This window comes from Chiloscyllium punctatum, chromosome 8, assembly GCF_047496795.1.
Source record: "Chiloscyllium punctatum isolate Juve2018m chromosome 8, sChiPun1.3, whole genome shotgun sequence".
NCBI classification, from domain to species: Eukaryota; Metazoa; Chordata; class Chondrichthyes; order Orectolobiformes; family Hemiscylliidae; genus Chiloscyllium; species Chiloscyllium punctatum.
In genome coordinates this window covers 64868395-64892026 of record NC_092746.1, presented here as the reverse complement: position 1 = coordinate 64892026, position 23632 = coordinate 64868395, and the positions used below count along the sequence as shown (strand labels likewise).

Sequence of the window (23632 nt, the reverse complement as noted above, 5' to 3'; positions counted from 1 at the left end):
ATGCCTGAAAATTTACATTTATCTAGTTGTGTCTAAATAGCTTTTTAACGTCATGATATGTTTTCATTACTACGACATTATTTTTCAAGCTCGGACGATGAAGATTTAGAATTAAGGGGAGCTATTCCTTCACATTTTAATCATTTTTACTTTTGTAGTTGTTTAATATATCTCAGACTTATAACCAACTATTCTCCTGTCTTTTTACTTATCTTTCAGTACATTAAATTACATATTCTAATATATATTTCTATTTAAATGTATATTGTTCAATTTAATTAAGGACTAGGAAACACAATCCTTGCTCTGCCTGCAAAGGTTCCATTTCATCTCTGTGTCCTCCACAGACAGGAGTAACATTTAGAAGATGCTATTTGTTTTGGATTTTTAATTACTGCAGACTAGAGCAAACCGTGAGACTAGAACATGGAAAAACAGAGTCAGTGAAGTTTACAACTCCACACAGATTAGAAAAATAAATTAAGACTTCAATTTTTTAAAAATAAAATTGCATAGAATTAAATTTTAAAAATCTGCAATTACTATAGAAAAATAATTCACTTTCTTTAAGAGCACTAATCAAGACTACCACCTTCAAAATAGACAACAAATAGTGGCCTTACCAGCAATGCTCAGAGTCCATTAAAGAGTAGGAAAATAAAGAACAGTTCCTGCTTTTGGCATTAGATTATATGCATTAATGATATACATGCAAAAAGGATGTTGTGAAATTGATTCACAAATTGAGAAACCCACCACTGATGGACATAGGGGTGTCCTTGATGTGGAAGGACTATTGAAGAATCCTGGGTGAGGAACAAGATAGTCATCGGCATCCACAATATCTTCCATTTCTTCCTCTTCCATTATGGTGCGATAAAATCGTGAGTTTGTTGGACTTGGTAGATGCATGTGATCATCACCCTAATAGAATAATAGTCTATTAAAACTTTTATCCTAATTTTGGTGCAATTAGGAATTACAATTTATTTAGACAAGGCAGGCAAAGAAATGTAACCCCACAATATTTGACAGTGAAAAGACGACTTTCTTTTTTGTTTCCAAAAAGACACTTCCAAACATCAACTTCTGTGACAATGTTTCAACCTTGATACAACTTATATTTTAAAAAACAACTAAATAATATCTGCTTTAGGAATAAGTACTCTTTGAATATTCTCTCTGGGAAACTGCAATATTAATGAATTATGGTATTTGATGTGATTTCTCTACCTTGTTAACACAGACAGGCAATTCATAATTTGTAATCTCATGCTGATAAGCATTTTAGGAAGTTTAAAGGCTGAATTATTGTCCAAATGTTATAATGTACAGCTACTAACTAAGCTATCGAGATATAAAGATCTTTCTCGAAAGACTCCTTCTGAACAATTTATACAATACAATTGCCATACAGAAGTTCCTATATAGACATCACATTAAGGTTTTCAGAAAAAAAATGAAATAATGGTCAGTATTCATTTGTTACAGTTCACAACCTATTGAGCTTTTGCTTGCCTGCTGGAAATTCTGAAGATGAATTTGCTTCAAAGAAACAGCCTTCTTTACTATTGTAAGGAATCTCTGATTTACAGGTTCCTTACCTGAATTACAAGGTAGCGTGATGGATCTCGGGCCATTCGGGAGAATTCAGAGGTCAGCTCACGGAATCTAGGCCGACTTTCTGCATCAATCATCCAACCTAATTCACATAGAGAATTTGCTTGGTAATTACCAATGGAAATGTATAATCTTAAATTTCACTGTGTAAAGCTCCTAGTCAGCACACATCACATATACAATTCTGATTCTCTTAGAAAATGTTCAATTATTAATTTGTCAGCAAAACAAGACAGTAATCTAACGAGGTGATCTCTTTCCACTAACTATCTACTTGTAAAAAATTAGAACTCACATAATAATTAGACTTCTTCATCTAGATTTAGTAGTTATATTAATGATCGAAAACATGAAGGTGCATTGGTGCAGTCAAATCCATTTTCCTTGATGTTAAACTTGTACAGTGAATGCACCATTGAACATAAGCACAGATTCTTGAATTATAATCATTCATTTATCAGGATTTATTGTTGCATGGATACACAAAGGAATACATTTTTTTCTGGTGAATGCACTTGTATTTTATTTATCGTGTTGAGAAGAGGAGAAAGCAAGACTGTTGGCTCAAACATCATTAAGCCTAACTCTCATTAAATCAAATGATGCAATATATCTTGAGAGTTTGATCATAAATTATATACTTTCATGAACAGATTGTTAAATGTTTGAAAATTGTGGTTCATAGCAATACATACGGGACTAAAAACAGCATTTGTTTTACATATTAATCTTCTCCCAATTTTCTCTGCTCCTCAATTCAAAGCACGAATTAATACTGGGTTTCTGCCTGCACTCTCTCTTCATCAGCCTTAGTAACTCCTCATGGGTGTATGTGGAAAGGAGGTGTCAACAGGTTATTTGCCTTTTCAAAACATCATTTCGGTACATATTCACTAGATAGTTGATTTGCGGTACTGAGGCTAATTATTGTGAGCTTATCATCAAGTTAGCTCATTAAAAACACAGATAAATGAAGAGAATAGATTTTGAATAGCTTTAAACAAATATAATTTACAAATACATTTATAAAAACACAGCTGGGAAACAAAGATATTTAAATTTTCATATCTGCCCCTCCCCAAGTCCCAAGCAACAGGTTAGATATAACAAGACTATTATTTTAAACAACTTACATTTTACCATGATCATGTATACATCAATTGTACAGATAGGAGGCTGTGGCAACCGTTCTCCTTTCTCCAAGATAGATGGGATTTCACAGGCAGGAATTCCATCGTAAGGCTTAGACCCAAATGTCATTAGTTCCCAAACAGTTACACCTAAAAAGAAATGATTTAGTTTAAACAGCTAAGTTCTAATCACTCCTGAATCTATGTGTAGTAAACAATTGATTTCTTTGCCTTCCTAGATCAGGGATACTAAATGCAACTGAGGTTCCTTATCTCCGATGCATGTCTACCTTCACTAAGATAGCCAGTCATTAAACTAGCCATTATTCCTTCGATTATGATCTCAAGATTGGAGGTAAGCTGGGGCGGTTAAGACATTCAATGGTCCTCTCTAAATGGTGACAACTATTACCCTGCTAGATCATTATGTACAAGCTAAAATATTTGTAAGCAAGCTAACACACTGTTGGCAGAAGAGGGTCAAAAATTCAGATTCTGGAACATACTAATTTCATCAATTTATATTTGTTAATAAGCACTGACATCTGCTGGCTTGGCCATGTTATCAGATGAATGAAAGCAGTATTCCCAAACACATTGTGTGGGGAGCAGATCATTGAACTATTGGCCTGTTAGACATTCATACTTCAGTTACATGTACACTGAAAAGTGATTTATGGAAATGGAAAACATTGTCACTGATAATGGGGAGACATTAACTAATGGCTCTGACCTTTAGAGTCTAACAGTTTGGAAGGAAATTGGTAGAAGTGAACAGAAACAGAAAGTCAGCCAGCTGAAAAGAGGGTTCAGAGAATACAGAGGCATTATTAGGCATTGTCTTTCTCTGCAGGAAATGTAGCAGAGACTGCATTGCCAAAGTGAGACTCCTGAGCCATGCCAAGTGATGTTCAATTCAGTTGAACGCCAAGGTGCAATCCAATGTTTCATCAGATGGAAGACTGCCGCTGAGCAAAAGCTACAAAATACAGTCAGTACAAAAGAGGTTACAATATTTCCTTTCAAATATATTTTTGTACACCCCATTAACCTGACAAACATTTCCATAAAATAGGCCATTTTCGCCATCACAATGCAATAAATGAGCAATCTGATTCTGTTCTCAACCTCACAGAGATAAACGCTGAAGATATAACAAAATGCGTTCCTGGCTTCCCATATCTAATAATGGATGTTTAATTTCATTAATATAAAGAATAAAAAGCTACTTGTCTATTTTTAAGCCTAGGCCATCCTCAACCAAATTGTTTCTCAGCTCTCAAATCCATAGCCTTTAATCCAGATCCTTGTATATCAATCCCTTGTTAAAACTCTAAGTCACACTAGACTTCTGAACTTCCAACTGTCTAACTTTTACTCCTCATTCACTACAATGGACTTGCCTAGCTGCCAATCTGCAGGCCTATCCCCACTATCTCCAATATTCGGCATCACCTTTGAGGCCCTTTTTCTGAGGACAACGTTTGCTCTCTTTCATTCTGCTTAATTCCTCTAGTATAGCTACTATAATAAGATAATATTGCAAATACATTCATAATAATATTACTAATTTTCACTCTTCATTCCTTCAGGAGATCACAGTCAAGTCTTTTTGAAATTCAATCATTTGTACTGTAAGGAATTACTACAGTCAAATGCAACAGCAATAAGATAAATAAACATACAATCAAGGGGTCGATGAGTTCCATTGACTAGATAGCTAGCAAGTGTACAGATTAATATCAAAATTACAGAAGCTATCCTTGTTTTGGATGAGGCACACTTGGGGCTTACCTCTTCATTCTACCCCACAATAAGTGACAGGCAATGGGAAAGCATTATTGAGAAAACCTCAGCCAAGAAAACAGCTCAGAGGCAAGCAGGCAATGAGCTAAGGATCTGCTTTTAAGTACAGCAAACAATATCATAAAACAGTTATATTAGTGATCAGTGAGGAAGGATTGGTTACCAGGATGTTGGGAGAAAACCAGGAGAACTCCATTACTCACACGAGATTCCTGAGGGATTTAGATATGATATTGGTTTGCCATATTATCTAAAGGATTGTGGGCAGATAGTTGCAGTCCTAGTGGTGGAGTAGCAACTTAATTAGGCAGGACGTTAGCATCCCAGGACCCCGTTGTCTTCTCATTAGCCCAAATTGGGTTCTGGGTGGGAAAAGCCAAGCTAGACCCTCACATCAATTGAGGCCATTCAGTAGTCTATTAATGACTGGATAAGAGACCATTCCCAACGAGACAGCAATTATCTCCGCTCCAGGCAGAATGAGAAAGGATTGGCTCACCTGACTGGTAACCAGTATGCAGGTTGTCAGATGAGGGGGAATCCTTTGCTCTGCACTGTTTTGTGCAAGATTGGGAGGAAGGTGTGGATATAAGGCACAGAGATTGCTGCTGACAGCCACACCACACCCTTGCTTCCAAATTCCTTCATCCCTGTCATTGCAAACCCAATCCCAGAAACAACTCCTTCATCCTTACAGCTGAGTCTCAGGCCTCAGGATGTTGGGCTTCCTCCCAGTAGTAATCGTGGCGAGGCCTCGGAGTGCTTCAGCTGTCACCATTTATCTGTGTGGGTGGGATTCCTGCTTTCAGGAACATGATTTTGGAGAAAGTCTCCCCCTGTCCTGTTTCCCTCCATTACCTGATTTAAAGAAAATATGACAGGCATGGCTCTGAAACTTTCATTCTCTTGCCACTTTTTCAGAAGTTCCTAGCCTGTAACTCTGAACAGGACTAGACTATCAGCCTAGATTTTGCACCCACGTATTTGGGGCTTATATCCACAAATTTAAGTGATATCACTGAGGCAAGACTCATACCTTGAAGATAATTATATATTTCAGGTTTAAGAACAATACCATGAACCCATGCTGAAAGGTAATGGAATATTTCTTGCATTTTAAAAACATGATGCTACTAAGACTTACCATAACTCCAGATGTCACTCTGATGGGTAAATGTTCTTTGGAGGATCGACTCTAGTGCCATCCATTTAATGGGTAACTGCAGAGAAAAGGATGACAAACATTTTTAATATTTAACAGTAGTAATTGAACAATTGACTGGAAGATCTGATTGTGAAAGGGTTTCATAAGCCAGTCCAGAATAAAGGGCCACAAACTTAAAGTTTGCTTGAGGTAACTCAGGGCGGGACTCAGAATGCATTTTTTCACACAGATGACCATGAAAGTCAGAACCTCATTTGCATTGTCCACTGTGTTTAAGTCTTGGAACTACTGCATATACAAACACCACATCAACTATTGTGCAGTCAATGGTTTGATTCACTAAAAAGCTACTAATGTTAGGTTTTTTTTTAATATGCATTGAGGCAAAATCTAACTACTTCTACAATCAACTTGTACTCTCTAGCCGCCATCAGAGCTGTGCTACTTTGTTCTCCACTTTCCTTTGCTAACTTCATGCTGCAAGGTTATCCATTCAACTACCATTTTGTGTGACAGATGGTCAATAGTCACCTCTTATTTTGAAGTGAATCTATGAGCAATGTTAAGTTACTGAGGTGTCTAATTACAGTGGAAGATGCAGTGTATCACTGACCATCAATAATTAATCATGACACCTGTGCTCCATTCTAGCCTGTCATTTAGAGATATCAGTTCTTACCTTGCCACCATCTTCATGGTATTCTTTTTCATCCACATCCAGGAGCCTGGCAAGTCCAAAGTCTGTAATTTTAATGTGATGTGGTGTCTTTACCAGAACATTCCGTGCTGCTAAGTCCCGATGTACCAACCTTCGCTCTTCCAAATAGCTCATTCCCTGTAAAAATCAATTCAAGTTTTGTGCTGTAAAATTTTATAAATCAACTTCAGAAATTGCCCCAAGCACAAACTCCCCACTTGCATCACTGATTCTATCCCCTCCATAGCCACTACACTGGGCTAAACCAAAGTTATACACTATAATGCAGGAAGCTGACTGCTGATAATACTCAATGCTTTCAAAAAACTTCAGTTTCTTTCCCAGTTCATTCATAAAATGCTGGTCAAGTCTTACTTCAGACTTGAACTATGCCTGAATGGAGAAATCTTAGATCATAAAAAGTTTAACTGCAGAAAGTAATTGTATGCTTTGAGTGCTAGATATAACTTTAAAATATTACAAATTATGAATAAACTTTAAATATAGATGTGTTTTAATATTGATGAATGTTTGATGTATTATTTGTAAAATATTAGAAAGATCCAAACAAAACATGAGCTCTCAGCCCTATTCTTGTGATTTTGTCTTGGTGCCCTCCCTCTCCTAGATCCTGGCAAGCCACCCTTGTCCTCAGATATTTACCAACATCTGAGGAAACCCTGTAACCACTGTACTCTTCCCATCTGAAAGCCCACCACTACAGCAATGAGAAATGCTAAGATATGCTTCAGATCACAATTTGATCAGAGAATTAACGAATAGTTTCAAGCACAGCTGCTTATAACCTAACACCTTCAACTGATTTTACAAATTCAGTGTACCTACTGTTGGCATATGGGTTGTTGCCATTGTCTTTAAATATACATCCATTGCACCTTCTTCCCAGTAAAATAATCTGGTCCCCCTTTAATCTCTAACATCAAATCACTCAGGTTTGGTGTCAGGTAGACTACAGAAGTCACATAATCCCCTTCATGTATCTTAAATTAAAGATACAGTCCCAAAACATAACAATCATATTAGCCTCATAAATGTAACATCAAAATTAATATTGAAACAAGCTGACAGCAATAATATTCTCATTCAAATTCACAACAGCTATCCCAGCTTTAATGCTATTTTTTGAATTAACCTTTGAAATTAACCTTGTTCTTGGAATTATAAAATCAGTTAACAACAATACTATATAAATTATAGTATTTTGTGGCTGCTACCCAGACTCGATTGCTGCTTGATTTACCCTGAGGGAAAAGATAATTAGCTTGGACAACTAAGACTGATGAGGGCAGCAGGTTTGAACATAAGATCACAGCTATGTCAAGTGAGTTAAAGTTTAGATCTAAAATCCAAAAATTATGCCAACAAAGGGAATACATGAAGAGGCAGTGCATCAACAGACCATATGTACATATTTTCTTCTTTCACACAGAGAATTAAGATACTCATTTCACAACAATCAAATAGTGACTTTAATGCAAAGAAACTTCTTTAAATATGAGAGTTTCTAGTTATCTTTTCACAAAAGAATTTAACGTACTCAAAATAGCTTATTCCTGTAAAAGCAATGAAGAAGCTGTCCATGTATAAAATTTAGAGTCCAGATGTGTGATTTATTACAGAATGTGTATACTTAATTGGGAATTCTTTTTTCTGGAGTTTATAGGGCAGGTTTACTTCTAATGGGCTCAAGGTTTATTAAAGGAATAAACACTCATATTTCCTTGGAAATTGCCAGTTATCAACATCCATCAAAAGGAAACTGCATCCTAAACACCAATCTTGTTCCATGACGAAGCCCTTGTTTAGGCTTCAAGTTTCATAACAATATCATTGCTCTTTCCAGGAGACCAATTTTGTACACTGACACATCCACTGGGATTATAGTGTGCAACCATAAACCCAATCTTGCTTTCTCCATCCCTTCTATCAATCTCATCATGTCCCTCACAGAAACAATCTCTCCAGCCAAAGACACTTTGCTCTTGGGCTCCCCTGAACTTCCAGTACTTTTGTTCCCCATCAGCAAAGCACCACAACCACCATCCCAAATTGTTTTCATTGACTGCTCCCAACATGAGCAGCCGCACATGAGTCATATACTCCATTTGCCTCTGCATGTGCCAGGCACCATCTACCGAATAAATCCACCGACAGAAGTATCCTTAATCAAAACAGCCAGATCAACAAAAACAGAGTACTATTTTCATTGATTATGAGAAAATGCATAATTACGAACAACGTAGTTTTGCTTTATCATTATACTTCCACAGTCAGTTTGTGTTATAAAGCTTAATGGATTCCACTTATACCAACAAGGGGTACATTAATATTAAAAAATTATGAACCAAATAAAGTCGTCTCAGGACATTCTTTCTAGTCAACTGCACTTTTGAGCTATCAGTTGAGATGAATCTTTGTAATTTAATATCCTCAATTCCAGATGGATTTTGCATGAATATATCACTTATAGTGAACAGATTATTTTAATTTTCAAGCAATTTGAAGCATGTAAATATACTGAGTAGCATGAAATCTATTAATGTTGAAGCTTAATGTTTTGTGCAGAGTGCTAATAATCTCCCTCCCTCCCAAATATAACTTGAAATCATATACTGGACTTATTTTTATAGATCCTTGAGTATGTCAGAGAACAGGCCGGATTTAGAATGTTCCCATCTTAAACTCAGTTTTTTCATTTTTTTTGATATTTCAAGTGTAACATTCTCATTAACCTAAGCAAGTGATAGCCAATGAGCATCCTCGTTAGATAACATAAATCCCGGTTCTATGCTAAATAACATATGCGCGTGGTCAGGCAAAAGATGTTAAAGCACTGCATACAAATTAAGAACAGGCTTCACACAGCAACCAGATTTTAAAGGGAACATGGCTTATTGTGGGCTGCAATGTTAAAGCTAACAAAATATCGCAAAGTGGCTCTGCTTGATGAATCAGCATTTCCTAAGAAGCAATACCAATGGATGCCTTTTTGAAAGCTGTTAGAACGATAACGATTACATGCTACAAAAATACTCCTCAATCACAGTATTAGGCCACTTTATCTCTGAGCTGAAAACACATGGCTTGAACAGAAATAAATGCACACTAGTCCTTCACTCCCATTTTCTCTTCCCATAGCGTGAATACATATCAGTGTATAGTGTTTCCTGTGTTCATATCTGAAGAGAACTCAGTATTGTAATTATTATTGAAGCAACTGTTAGAGAGTTGGCATAAAAATGCCCCCTTTTATATAGTTTAGAAGACACTGGTAAACTGAGCAGTTTGACTCAATATCATTTTGCACCATGTCAACAAGAAGAATATCTGCATTCAAACCAGTGGTGATGGTGTGTTGCAGTTTGTCCAGGGAGTCCAAGTTGATATGGCAACTTTTTGCATGTGTGCTTAGCCTGGAACAATGGATAGTGATGGCACAGGCTCCAATTTTCTTTCATCATATGATCAGGAACCTTTCCCACTTTCATCACTTGCTATTGGCATGGGTTAAAAGGCTTTGCAGGTTGATGCTCAGAATGTTTGATTGTGGTTTGGTCACAGTTTTCATGGTCAGCAAATCCTGGGGTGGAACTTAAACTCAGAGTTTCTAGCCCAGGGATGCTACACGCAATGCAGCAGGACCGGGCCTCTCAATTCAAAGTAGGTACATTCTCCTCCTATTCTGTATGTGAAGACATTCAATTCATTGTATAATGATACAGAAAACCCACCTAGGAAGGCTGACTGTTCTCTCTATGTTGCGGCAGCTGACTACTCACTTAGGGCCTCTCTCTACAAAATTGTCTAAACACACATGAAGTTTCACATAAACATACTGCACTCTGGCTGAACCTGATGAGTAAATGTATCCAAAAGCTCAAAAGCAAGCTTAATAGACACGTCGATCAAATATGGCAAGTTTGAAGGGAAAAGGAATACCATAAATGCAAACAATCCTTGAACAAAGTAGCAAAGGGTGCACTTATTCTTAAATATTTTTCTGACAGGCTAGATTCTTTGTTTAAAAATGTGATCTCCTCTCTAAGATTGACCTTTCGAACTGTATATGAACAAATTTTAAAACCTAGGAGTAGTTCATTCTTCATGCAGTAATAGCTTATTAAATTACCATCTTAAAGTTGTTTAAAATGTTAAAATGGAGGAGCTGAACTATCAATTTTTATGGTTGATAGATTTTGAGAGAAGCAGTTGCTGTTCACAGAAAGAATGTTTTATTGCTGTTAAATTATCCTTATTTAGTAGGTCTGCTCAGTCATTTTTAATGGAATCTAAACCCCAAGGAAAATGTTAGCAGAATAGTTTATTTTTACACTCTTGCTTTTAACAGTTAATATTTATTAGTCTAGTCAACTGTGCAAATTGTTGGGTGGATTACATTCGGGTACCTGATTTATATTATTTTATAATCCCCACTTAAGTTTACACTACCATTTGTCTCTTGTACTACCACTGAGAGATCAGCATAATTATTCTGTTCAATGTTTATGATGTTTTCCATCTCTAGTCTTTTCAGAATTTACTCTTTTTTTTCACATTGGAAACTTGATGAGGTTTGTAATAAAATGATGCGGCATTTCTCTCAACCCATCTGTTGGCCTTATATCCTTTAATTGGGTGATCAGTTTCACTAAACACCCAAGGGTTCTTGGTAATTATGTCATCTTGTCTTGTGAGTTTTGCTTCTAAGTGAAAAACCTTATTCCATTTTAACTTCAGTGTTCTTAACCAGTTTCTTCCAAGTGAGGCTGCCTTTTGGCCCTACACTATGATAAGACCATAAGAGATTATGGGATAATTGGTAATTTTGTCATTGCATCTTGTGGATGACTGGAACTGTTGTCCTTCCCTTTATGAGAATTTTCTCTCCTCCATGACTTCTTCATGCTGCTTGTGATTTCTCCAAATGATAGGGAGACAATTTTGGATACTGATTCAAGAATCAGGCTGACCGATACCCCCATATAATTGGATGACAATGCTCTGAGAATGTTCATTGAATATCTTTGTGTTTCTTATGGTATGGATCTCTACTAAATTCTGCTGCTACTCAATAACCAATATTTTGTGACTTGCGTTGGCAAGATATCCCTTTTCTTGGAGCTGTAACACTGTACCCTCACAAATGGACAATTCTGTGCTCAATGTTGGCCAAAATACCAGGAAAAGGAATTTGTAACTGCTTTCAGCTTACTTAGCTGCACTTATTTACTTCAGCAGATCAGTGGCAGTTGGCCACTCTGACCTCTCGAGTTGTACTCTGTCATATCCATGGTCAATACTGAGAATGCTAGAGCAATTCAGCAGGTCTGGTAGCAGCTGACAGAGAAAAAAACAGAGCTAACAGTTCAGGTCCAATGTGACTCCTCTTCAGAACACACTCTCATTATTATCCCCTTCTGATGTCATACTGGACTCAAAACGTTTACTCAGTTTCTTTCTCCGTAGATGTAACCTGTGTTTCTGCAGCATTCTCTATTTGTTTCAGATTGCCAGTGTCCACAGTATTTTGCTTTTACCCATGGATGGTTCTGTTTGGCAACTATGTTGAAGATGAATTTTGATAATGCCAGGTATTTATGGTGAATGCCTTCACTTTTTAAAAACAAAGAAATCTTTCCAATAATGATCTCTCTTGAAATTGTCCAAAATTGCAATTGAAGGACAGCTTTCTCTGAGCCATGATAAATTCTTCAATATCTTCACTGGATTATTGATTCCTTTTTCCAAATCAATAGCCTTCAGCAATCTCCAGTGATTGGAAAGTGATGTTCAAACTTAAACGGAATGTCTGATAGCTACGTCTCTCTTGGTTTAGCTGGGCTGAACAAATTATTTGGAGTGCTTCACAGACTTCTAACCCTGCTTCAGTCAACTATCACCTTTCTCCTTTCCTCCACTGTTTGATTAATAGCCAGATTATCAGGAATATCTAGGATTGTTAGCAAACATGATAACCATGTCAAGCCACTCCACATATGCACTGAAGACTTTCAAGTGCCAATCTGAACCAACTTAGCCCCCCTGCAGTACATTATGGATCCAGTCAGACTTCATATCAGTCTGTTGCTGCCATCTTCCCTCCTTTTTGGAGTGTGAGTGGTCGGCACCCACCATGTTTCCCTTGACCCCCTTAAATTCTATCCACTGCATAACTGCAAAACAAGCATTTGCTTGAAGAGATTTTCAGTGCAGACAATGCTATTAACTACAGAAACCTTTGCTCAAAGCTATTAACATAGAATAAGTTTATTATTGATCACTCTCCTGAAAAAGAGACCAAGTTCCTCTTTAGGTGAAACCATTTATAAATCACAATCAGTGTTGTTTAAAACAATACAAAAGAAAGATCAAACAACACTTTTCATTCAATGATCATCGTCTTGGACATCTCCAAAGCCAACTATAGGGTTAGACACCATAAGCATCATGACAAATTAAACATATTTATAATTAAAACTAATTAAAGCAATGCTTGTGGATATACATTTTTCCTCTCATATCATACCATCTATGGTTTTAGTTTTGTTGTTGATATTGATCTTTATCACAATCTGATCTTGTCTTTCTTAAAATCACAAAATTGTGATTTTCTTACTTATCTCTAAGACAAAAGGCAGATTGATACAGTGTCTTATGTTCTTCTCAGATGAAGCTGAGAAATTCCATTAATCTCATACTGTGTTTCAGAATTGCCAATTGAAGGCAGCTGGGAATGCATATTTTTAAAATCCTTCTTTAGTGACATTACAAACTTGTTTCCCAGTGGAGACCTCAAGTGGATTTAGCATAGTTAATTCATAAATAATTTAAACTACATACAGGTATGTTGACCACTTAAGAGGTCAAGACTGTATATTTGTGCATAAAATAAAAAGCTTGTTTAGGAAACTACCTTTGCTATCTGCACACACCAGTTGAGAAGATACTGGGAACCAATATGTTCTTTGTTTTCTCGCATATAATCCAACAGACAGCCAAAAGGCATCAACTGTGTTACGAGTTGAACCGTCGAAGTGAGACAGATACCCAGGAGTCGGCAGACGTGGGGATGGTCGACACTAGCCATTACATACGCTTCCTGCCAATAAAAAGCAAACATGAAACAATAAGATGATCTTCAACACATCCTAGAATTGGTTAACCAAGAGTAAAACGCAATGGTTCTGACAGTCTGATTGCATTATTCAATGGATCTCAACTATGTGCTGCTCTTCGTGACATCATTGGAAAACAAGACAGGTCCAACATGTCTAACACTGCATGAGTAAAACTTTTCTCCAACTAAGTATTAGGAAGACTGAAGCCATTGTCTGCTCCCAAGCAATAGCGTCAATCCCTCTCTTAAAATTAACTGAGGCTGAACCGGACTGTTGGTGCATTTAGGCTGGATTTACACACTGTCAGAACAACCTCTAAGCCATTTATAAATTGTTGGCAGGACCCAATTCCAGAAGTTCAAATCCCATTCTGTGACAATGCTGTCACTTTAAAAAGGTTATTTTGTCCTAGGTTTTTTTTTTAAGAGAAGTTGTAAAAGCCGAGAGTTGTCGAAATGACTAGGAGCCAGCCTGAATCAGTGTTTTTATTAGACAGTTTAATAATAATTAGATTAGATTAGATTAGATTACCTACAGTGTGGAAACAGGCTCTTCGGCCCAACAAGTCCACACCAACCCGAAGAGAAACCCACCCAGACCCATTCCCCTACATTGACCCCTGACTAACGCACCTAACACTACGGGCAATTTAGCATGGCCAATTCACCTAACCTGCACATCTTTGGACTGTGGGAGAAAACCGGAGCACCCGGAGAAAACCCACGCAGACACAGGGAGAATGTGCAAACTCCACACAGACAGTCACCCAAGGCTGGAATCGAACCTGGCGCTGGGTCCCTGGCGCTGTGAGGCAGTAGTGCTAACCACTGACCCACCATGCCTCCCAGAAGGGGAGTGGCTTTCTTTTTTAGCTGTAGCAGTCACAAGATGTTGGGGTCCAGAATGGTTGCAAGCTTCAGTAAATGATTCTTAACTGACTTTCACTCAAATCTCTCTGGGTGTTATTCCCTGCTGCCCATACAAATCAGTGTATGAATTTTCCTTTTTGTCAATGGGTGTATTCATGGGATGTTGATATGTTGTAACAGGTAATTAATTAAGTTACTGTATCAAGTATTCGGTTAAGTTTTAGTTAAGTTATTCTAAATTCTGCATTTTGTTCATGTTTCAACTGCAGTATTTAAATAAATTGTTTTGTTTAAAGCCGAGTAGTTTGACTAGCTACATCACACCTGGGAACACCTACTTTCACATCTACCTTTAAAATAAGGAAAAGTAAGGGTCTAGACCACCTTCTTAATATATTTGGAGGGGGTCTGACCTGGCCCATAACAATTCCTAGAGCCTCCAGTTTTCATTGTTGCAAGGTAAGGGTGCTAGTAGTGAACCTACACTCTTCACTTCTGACCTGGCCATACCCCTGATAGGTGTGTATCTTCAATCATCCCACATTTTTGTGAAATTGGGCCCAGTTCTCCTTAATGTATGATTCATAATTTTATTAGGAATCATGAACCATAGACTTAAATCAATTCATAATTGCTGCTTGAATCCTAGCACACACCAAGTTCCATTGTCTCATTACTCACAATCCTCTGGGATACTGCTGTCTTCCAGTTTTGACTCGTGTACATCCCCGATTTTAGTTCTCAGCAGCTGAGGCTCCCAAGCTCTAGATTTGCATGCTGCCCTTCTACTTCACTTCCTCCTTTATGACAATTCTTGAAGCCTCTCACCTTGACTAAGCTCTTGGTCATCTACCCTAATATCTCCTTACGTGACCCAATATCATATTCTCTTGGATACCTTGCCTGTGAAGCACTTTGGAACCTTATCCTATCTCCAAAGCACTAAATTGTTCCTGGGGTTGATGGGATGTTTGCAATTCAGTCACAGTCTCAGCATTTCGAAACGGAGGACAGAAATACACAGGTAGGGTTTCTACTCCTGATCATTCTTCATGAAGAGAGGACTTGTTCCATGATAGCCTCCATCATAAAATAAGGATCTTAGCCCTCATCATTAATGGTTCATCAATGCAAAAAGAGGAAGCAGGCAGCCATCAATGCTTTTGGACACAACTGTGAGAACTCTAATTGTGCTGTAAAATATTTGGATAAGGCGTTAAAATACTATCTCAGTAACTTTTCTTTATAAATGTAACAGCTTGCCACAATATGTTAAGTGAAGCTTAAATGCTTTAGGTTTCTCACAAATCAATAGATGTCTTAATCCAAGTCAAGCACATAAAGTTTGATTAATGTTCTGTTAAATTCCGATTGCTTTCTTCCATAAATCGTTTGTGTTTTTCTGAAGGTCTTCTCCAGTTGTGCTTTCAGGCCATCATTCTGTGCTCGTATTCGCTTACCCTGCAATCTCTACCTGCATTGCACAATGACCTTGCTGAATTATGTCTGACATTCCTAGAAGCTCTTCTGGGATTTCCTTTGTAGCAATTAATGTTTGGACAAGTCACTGGCAGAATTATGAAGATTATGAAAATGATTCAGTCTCTTCATCATGATAATAAACTTCTCTGCACAGAAATTTATATTAAAAGGCCTCACTATGATGTTTCTGATAAATTACCCTTCTTCTTTATGAACAATTTTGCAATATTTCTCCCTATCAGAGCTGAAAAGTATGTACTTTATAAAATGTCAGCATTGATCTCAAGCTGTGCAACGATTATAATTTTTTTTGTATAAGGATGCGTAGGAACACAGTGCACTCTGTCCTCTGCATCTTAATTGGCACTAGCCCAGTCATATCTGGCTCCATGCTTTTGATTGCTTTGATACTTCTCGACTATGCCCATGAGCCACATAATAGGAGATGTATTAGTTATAGTAGGTTCACTACATGAGCCAAAATAGGAAATCTGCAAAGTCGACAAAAGAGACTTTGGAGTGCCGGTTCATAGTTCGTTTGGAGTGGAGTCACAGGTAAACAGGATAATGAAGAAGGCATTTGGTATGCTTGCTTTGGTTGGTCAGTACGTTGAGTATAGAAGTTGGGAGGATATGTTGTGGCTGTACAGGCATTGGTTACGCCACTTTTGGAATACTGTGTTCAGTTCTGGTCTCCCTGCTATAGGAAAGATGTTGTCAAACTTGAAAGAGTTCAGAAAGGATTTTCAGGTACAAAGATGTTGCAAGGTTGGAGGGTGAGCTAGAAGGAGAGGCTGAGTAAGCTGGGGCTATTTTCCTTGGACTGTTGGAGGCTGAAGGGTGACCTTATGGAGATTTATAAAATCATGAGGGGTATGAATAGGTGGAATAGACAAAGTCTTTTCCCCAGGGTAGGGAAGTCCAAAGCTAGAGGGCATAGGTTTAAGGTGAGAGGGGAAAGATTGAAAAGGTACCTAAGGGGCAACATTTTCATGCAGAGGATGGTGCTTGTATGGAATGAGATGCCAGAGAAAGTGGTCGAGGCTGGTTCAATCACAACATTTAAAAGGCATCTGGATAGGTAAATGAATAGAAAGGGTTTAGATGGACATGGGTCAAATGCTGGCAAATGGGACTAAATTAGTTTAGGATATCTGATCTGCATGGTCAAGTTGGATCGAAGGGTCTGTTTCCATGTTGTACATCTCTATTACTCTAAAGTTGCTGCCACCCCAGAGGACAATGGGCTCCTCTCTCATTAAGAGAGAAAGAGAGAGAGAGAGAGAGAGAGAGAGACAAAAGAAGGAACCTTCCTGGTGACCCCAGCTTGTACATGAACTAAACCCTTCCGGTTGGAGTCATTCTGTATCACAAACCAGCCATTTAGCTAACTGAGCTAACTGACTTAGGAAATCTGCACAATTATATACAATTTAACAGAACTATAAGAAATAGTGAATCTTGGTTTTATGGTTTGATATCTTTGCTTATACCGTATGGAAACTGGATGGTTATGAATTCCATGTCTCTCAGCCTTACTATTTATTTTTACTAAATGTGCACCATGTGCAGCCTTTTAAATATAGTTAAACCTCATTCAGAATCAATGGATAGAAAAAAATATACTTTTATGCATAATAGGAATTTTAATTAGAATTGTAATGGGAAGTAACAATATTCCTGTTACAAAAGCATAAAGAGAAATTTTACCTTATATTGCCCAGCCTAGAATCAGTAGGAGGGGCATCTACTTGATTAAAAAATACACGCAACTCAATGCCAACCCGCAGAAAATGCACCTTCATCTGGTTTAGTCATGACAAGTTAGAAGATATTGTGGAAGTTGCTCCAGAAAAATGGTTATTGTCACAATGGGTTAATAGTCCTCAGGTCCTCAGAGTTTGGGAACCATTTCAATGTAATGTCAGTGCTTGAATTGCCGAGGAATGGGGAAACCTGGTAGCTAAAGGGAGACAGGAATGCCATCATCAGCTGCTAAGTGTTTTTCCATGACATATTGTGGGCCAGCAGGAGTAGATAGGTTTGCTCCTGGTGTGTTATCTGCCACAATCTATCTGCCCTCCCCCCTTTACTGCCACCTTCCAAGTCCTCTCATTTTACTATAATTGTATAGGTGGATCTTTCCCTTAATATAGACCTGGCACTCAATATTGGCAGCAGCTTATTGGAGTTAAAACAAAACTGCCAATGAGATGTTAAATTCTGCAGATCGCTGCAGTTGTGTGATTGCCTGGTTACTCTGCTTGGCTTTCCCTAAATATTGGGCACATTCACCATCTCTACTGTTCTTTGAAGCTGTCAATTCTAATCCAACCTCTTTGCCCATTTCTATCCTTCCATTTTCCTCTCTTCTTAAACACAAACCTAATTTCATTTTGTGGCTTTTATGACCAGTTATGATGAAGAATTCCACGTGCAGAAATTGCTTCTCTTGTTCCCTTTCAATCACCTGACAACAATTTGGAGTCTATGTCTCTTGCTACAGATTCTGTCATCTTCAAAAGTTATACTTATGAATCTACAAAGAGTGATTTTAAATATAATAAATAATCTGATGCTGCTGGAAATTCAGTGAAATGGCGTCTTGAGGAAACAAACAAACCACTACAGGAAGCTGTCTTGTGATAATAGCTAGAAAATGTTCCAATGACAAGACACAAAATTGTTGCACAAAACTAAATAGGTTTAAGTCAAGAAATGCCATTATAGGAGAACAATTCATTTTTAACTGTCAGTATGCATATGGAATATAAAGAAATAATTTCTCTCAATGAATCAGGAAATTTAGGATTGATCAGTGAATATCTGCATATTGTGAAATGCACTGGTATTAGTATCAACTGGAACCAAACTAGTATCAATTTTAACTGGGGCTGTAACTTTGGTCAAAATCAAACAGTAGTACTGGCAAGAATGGTAAGATGGCAAATGAAGATGAAACAGATTTGGAAAAAAATAGCTAAAAAGCCCAGTTTGGGCCCTGGGAAAGAATGTGCAATTTGACTTTTCTTATCCCACGTGTGACAAAAAGGTAGAACTATTTTTTAACCAGTTAGCCCTTAACTGCACCTGAAACTCTTACACATTTTCCCATATTAAACCCAAGTTGACAAACACATTTTATTGTCAAAATGGTGACTTGGTGATTAGCACTGTTGCCTCACAGCACCAGGGTTCCGGGTTCAATTCCATCCTTGGGTGACTGTGTGGGGTTTGCACACCACTTCATGTCTGTGTGGGTTGCCTCCAGGTGCTCTGGTTTCTTCCCACAATACAAAGACGTGCAGGTTAAGTGGATTTGCCAGGCTAAATAGTTCATTGTGTCCAGGGAGTGCCGGCTAGGTGGGTTAGCCATAGAAAACAGAGGATTACAAGGCTAGGGGAGGGGAAATGGGATGCTCTTCGGAGGGGGTCAGTGTGGACTCAATCATCCAAATCTTCCACACTGTAGGAATTCTGTGATATCGCACAGCCTGATAATTTGAATTAAAATAAACAATCACAATACCCACTTACATCAAGGATTTCTTTATTAGCTTTTGGGGAAGTTGCTTCTCTCAACACTTTAATGGCTACGGGGATTTTGACATTTTCCCCCTCTGGATTCCACAAGCCCTGCAGACATAATGAAATTTTAAAAGAAAATCAATTACCTCATGACTCATTCAAATAACATGATTAGGCTTGTCAAACATACATTATACAAAATTAAATAAACGTACTTCTTCAACTGGCCACACTTTGACATAGAAGAATTATGAAATCCTCAAGGTAGTGAAACAGGATAGAAATACATACATACGTTTTTGCATACGTAATTACATTTTTAAAAAATCCCCCGAGGCATAAAAACTTGGTTAGAAATTAAAAGACCTTTTAACTGAATGAATACCTCCTTTTTTAAAAAATTCAGGAATGGGATGTGAGCTTTGCTGGCTATGCCATTTATTTCCCATCTTTAATTGTCTGGAGATGGATACGAGTCACATGTAGGTCAGCTTAGGAAAGGATGGCAGATTTCCCCTTCCATAAGGACATTTAGTGAAGCAAACAGATTCTTAGAACAGTTGACACTGGTCATCATTAAGGTAGTTTTTAATTCCAAGTTTTTATTGGATTCAAATTCCTCCATCTGCCTCATGGGATTCAAGTCTATGTCCCCCAAACAAGTTTCTGAATTACTATCTTAGTGACGTTACCATTATGCCATCATCTCCTATTTGTTATTTTATTTAAAAGATAAAATTAGCAATAAAGTATAAAGTAGATGGAAAATATTTCAAATGAATCAAGATTAGAAACAAAAATAATCCAGTATTTAAGAGGTAAGTTGAATCCATTTGACATCTTTCAATGATACACCACAAAAAAGGTCAGACTGCAAGTGAAACATCATCTAATAGGAATATCTATTGGGAAAATGTGGGCAGGGTCAGCAAAACCTCAGGATTTTCAGCTCTAAAAATAGGCATTACCTTTTTCAGGGCTCACTGTCCTCTGCGCTGAAATTTTGACATAACCACTGTTTGGAAAAGCTATGTGCCATTAAAACAAATCTGCAAAATTTCACCTGATCTGAAAATGTGTCAGCAGGCTTAATGCAATGGTGGAACTTTACTATTCCACCTTGAAAAATTGTTTAGCAAATTAGTAACAGGCTAAAAAAGAAATACTGGAGTCCAGCTCACATCATATGGAAATTACAAATGAATGACACATCTTAATTCATCCTCCCAGACGCCTTCCCACACTGTCATTCTAATATGTATTTTCTCTTGAATGATTCTAATGTTTTTGGTTTGCTACTCCATCAGAACCAGCGTCACCTCATCATACTGTGGTTTGTATTTTTATTCATTGGGTGTATATTACTATTGCTGACAATGCCAGCGTTCATTGTTCACTCCAATTTACTCTGGAGGTGGTGGTGGTGGTGGTGAGCTGCCTCTTCCAATTGTTGCACTTTTTGTGGTGTAGGTACCTCACATGATAAGGATTTTTAAGTAAAATTCTGGATTGATTTTTCCCAAATCCTTAACAATCATGTATACCTCTATTCCTCCTTCTCATATAGCTGTGTCCTAAGCCAGTCCAGATCCTAAGTACCGTTACTTCACATTAATGTCAGGAACACAAGTCTGCTGAAGCATGCTACTCTCAATCTTTCTCACTAAATATCTTCACCTTACCATTTTCCCATTTGCCTTTAACAAACTTCTAGATTGACTTTTACAAGAAAATGTTCAGTTAATTCAGCTCTTCAGCATTGTACTTGCAGGGGATATTTTGGGATGTTAAGTGCAGTCCATTACTGATCTAACTATAATTAGTTTCCTGCCACTTTGCTCCATCACAATAATTGATAAAAATATTCCATGGTACAATTTCCTTTTTAAAAATTACAACATTTTCAAACACAGATAAAGTTAACAATGATTTTTGTGATACAGTTGGAAAATGTCATATTTGAATTATTCTACCGTCGACACAAATTTTCCTTCTGCCACACTGTGCCTGAGAGATTGTTTACCTTGTACACAGTGCCAAATGCTCCAGAACCCAGCACTTTAATTTTCTTGAATTCTGTCTCTTTAAGAATCCTGAGAAGGGCCTGATTGGGAGCAGCTCCACTCGGGGTTAGTGGCTCAACCAGCTGTGTCAAGAACAAAACCAGAGTCAGCACAGACAAAATATACACACTCCCTTGATATTACAAGTTACATTGTAAACTTACTATCCATTTTACTCACTACAGGGAAGAATTCTCTGCTGTGAATAACGTATTTGCTTTTGGACTGCAGTCTGGATTGTGGGAAAGGGTGTTAAATTGCCCTGCTCTCTCATGTTTAAGTGAGTATATTGTGTTTGATTTTGCTGTGAATTAATACCACTACTTGGTTTGAAATTCCATGAATGTATAGAACGAGTTTAATGTTTTAGTCAGTTTAGGTGAGAAATCATGACAATGCTATTATTGGATATTACTGCTGCATCAGCATGTGTACCAGTCCTACAGAGATCACCAGAAGTGGGAACAATATTTAAATACATCTCTACATCATGACTGATGCCACAGGATTCATGTATGGAAGTCAACAGCATAGAATAACTTAAAAGCAAACATCTATAAAGAGCTATAAAGTTTATGATGTCAGCAGAATCATTCAGTAGAAGGCAATACAGCTCCTGACCCTAGAAAGCAGGATGGATGGAGGCTTGAGGGCATTTAATTGGTTCTTCAGACCTCAGGTAAGGCCCACTTAAGAGCCTCAGTCCACTGTTGCTAATGTTTAATCAGGCAGTGGTCTCACCATGGGTGTAAAGTTTGGCAGGCCTGTGGAAATCCCAGCCCTGGAGAGTTGGTGGTCAATCAGAGGACAGCAGCTCTCCATTGCCTGTTAGTACCATTGGGATAGTAGAGACACTGCTGACAATGCATCCTACAGAGGCCACTGTGAACTGAGGATAGGAGGGGTAATCATGTGGTACAGGGGTGCTGAGCGGAAGAAGGTGGAATGGGGTGTGGAGGAGACATTTGAAGGGATGGAAGGCTGTTCCTTTCCAACACTGGTTCCCTCAGCCAGGAATCGAGTGCTTTTGAATAAAGGACCTAGATTTAAAAGTCCAATCTAGGGCATCAAATAGCATCCAGCCAAGAAGGCCATCCATGAAACCAACCACCCTGAACTTTATCAGACAGAGAGAGACTGTGTGGTAATTAAATCATCCCCTCCCATTTAGTTGAATGCCAGTCAAAGGGAGGTGGGAACAATCAAACCCAGCAGGGAGGAGCTTTTTATTGCGCTGGAAACAAGATTAAAGGGTTCATGAGGGTGTGACCTTAGGGGGAAGAGTCTCCAATGGGTTCATGGGACCCAGACATGTGGCATCCCAATACCAACTAAACATCTAAGATGTGGGCCTCCCATCTCCTCCACCCAAATAAGGTAAAGAATCAGTTGGTGCAGAATGAGGCCCTCAAATAGCCATGAACTGCCCAACACGTGCTCCCACACCTCTCTCACCAATTGTAACATTGCAGCCAGGTCAGGGATAGGTACAGGAATGCTATCCATCATCCAATGATTGATATAAACTGTAAAATATTGATACCCCAGGCAGAACCCTGCAAGATATCACTTACCCGATGCTATCAAACTGAAAAAGAGCCCATTTATGAAAGCTGTTTTCTGCCAGCCTGTCAATCTTCTATCCCTCCGTGTATGTTACCACCTAAACTATGAACTCTTATGTGGAACCTTGTCAAATATCTTCTGAAAATCAAAGAACACATTCCTCCTTATCCTCACTGCACTATACTCTTTGAAAAAAAAACACCCAATAAATTAGTTAAACACAATTACCCTTCACAAAATCATGCTTCCTCTTCCTGATAACATTGAGTTTTTCCATGTGCCCAGTTAAAACCACTTCCTGGTCAATTCTCCATGTTAGAAGCTAAGATGACTGACTTGTAGCTTCTTGGTTTCTGCCTTCTTCCCTTCTTGAATATTTACTTCTCTCCAGTCTAATGGAGCCTTCTGGCATGGAAACAGACCCTTTGGTCCACCTTGCCTTTGCTGACCATACATCCCAATTTGACCTAGTCCCATTTGCCAACATAAGGTCTCTCAGCCTCCAATACTCCAGGGGGAAAAAAAGCCCCAGCCTATTTAGTCTCTCCCTTTAACTCAAACCCTACA

The 23632-nt window shown here is 38.1% G+C and overlaps 1 protein-coding gene across 1 annotated transcript in view; it reads right to left on the bottom strand.

The window, feature by feature from the left end:
* egfra (epidermal growth factor receptor a (erythroblastic leukemia viral (v-erb-b) oncogene homolog, avian)) overlaps positions 1-23632 on the bottom strand; it is a 276593-nt gene that overhangs the window by 16303 nt on the left and 236658 nt on the right. Inside the window, exons 18-25 of the mRNA XM_072575666.1 lie at positions 21460-21582; positions 19446-19544; positions 13353-13538; positions 6401-6556; positions 5701-5776; positions 2754-2900; positions 1605-1702; positions 757-924 (exon numbers count right to left, since the gene is read on the bottom strand). Coding sequence (XP_072431767.1) covers positions 757-924; positions 1605-1702; positions 2754-2900; positions 5701-5776; positions 6401-6556; positions 13353-13538; positions 19446-19544; positions 21460-21582 — 1053 coding nt within the window. The remainder of the gene's footprint in view (positions 1-756; positions 925-1604; positions 1703-2753; positions 2901-5700; positions 5777-6400; positions 6557-13352; positions 13539-19445; positions 19545-21459; positions 21583-23632) is intronic.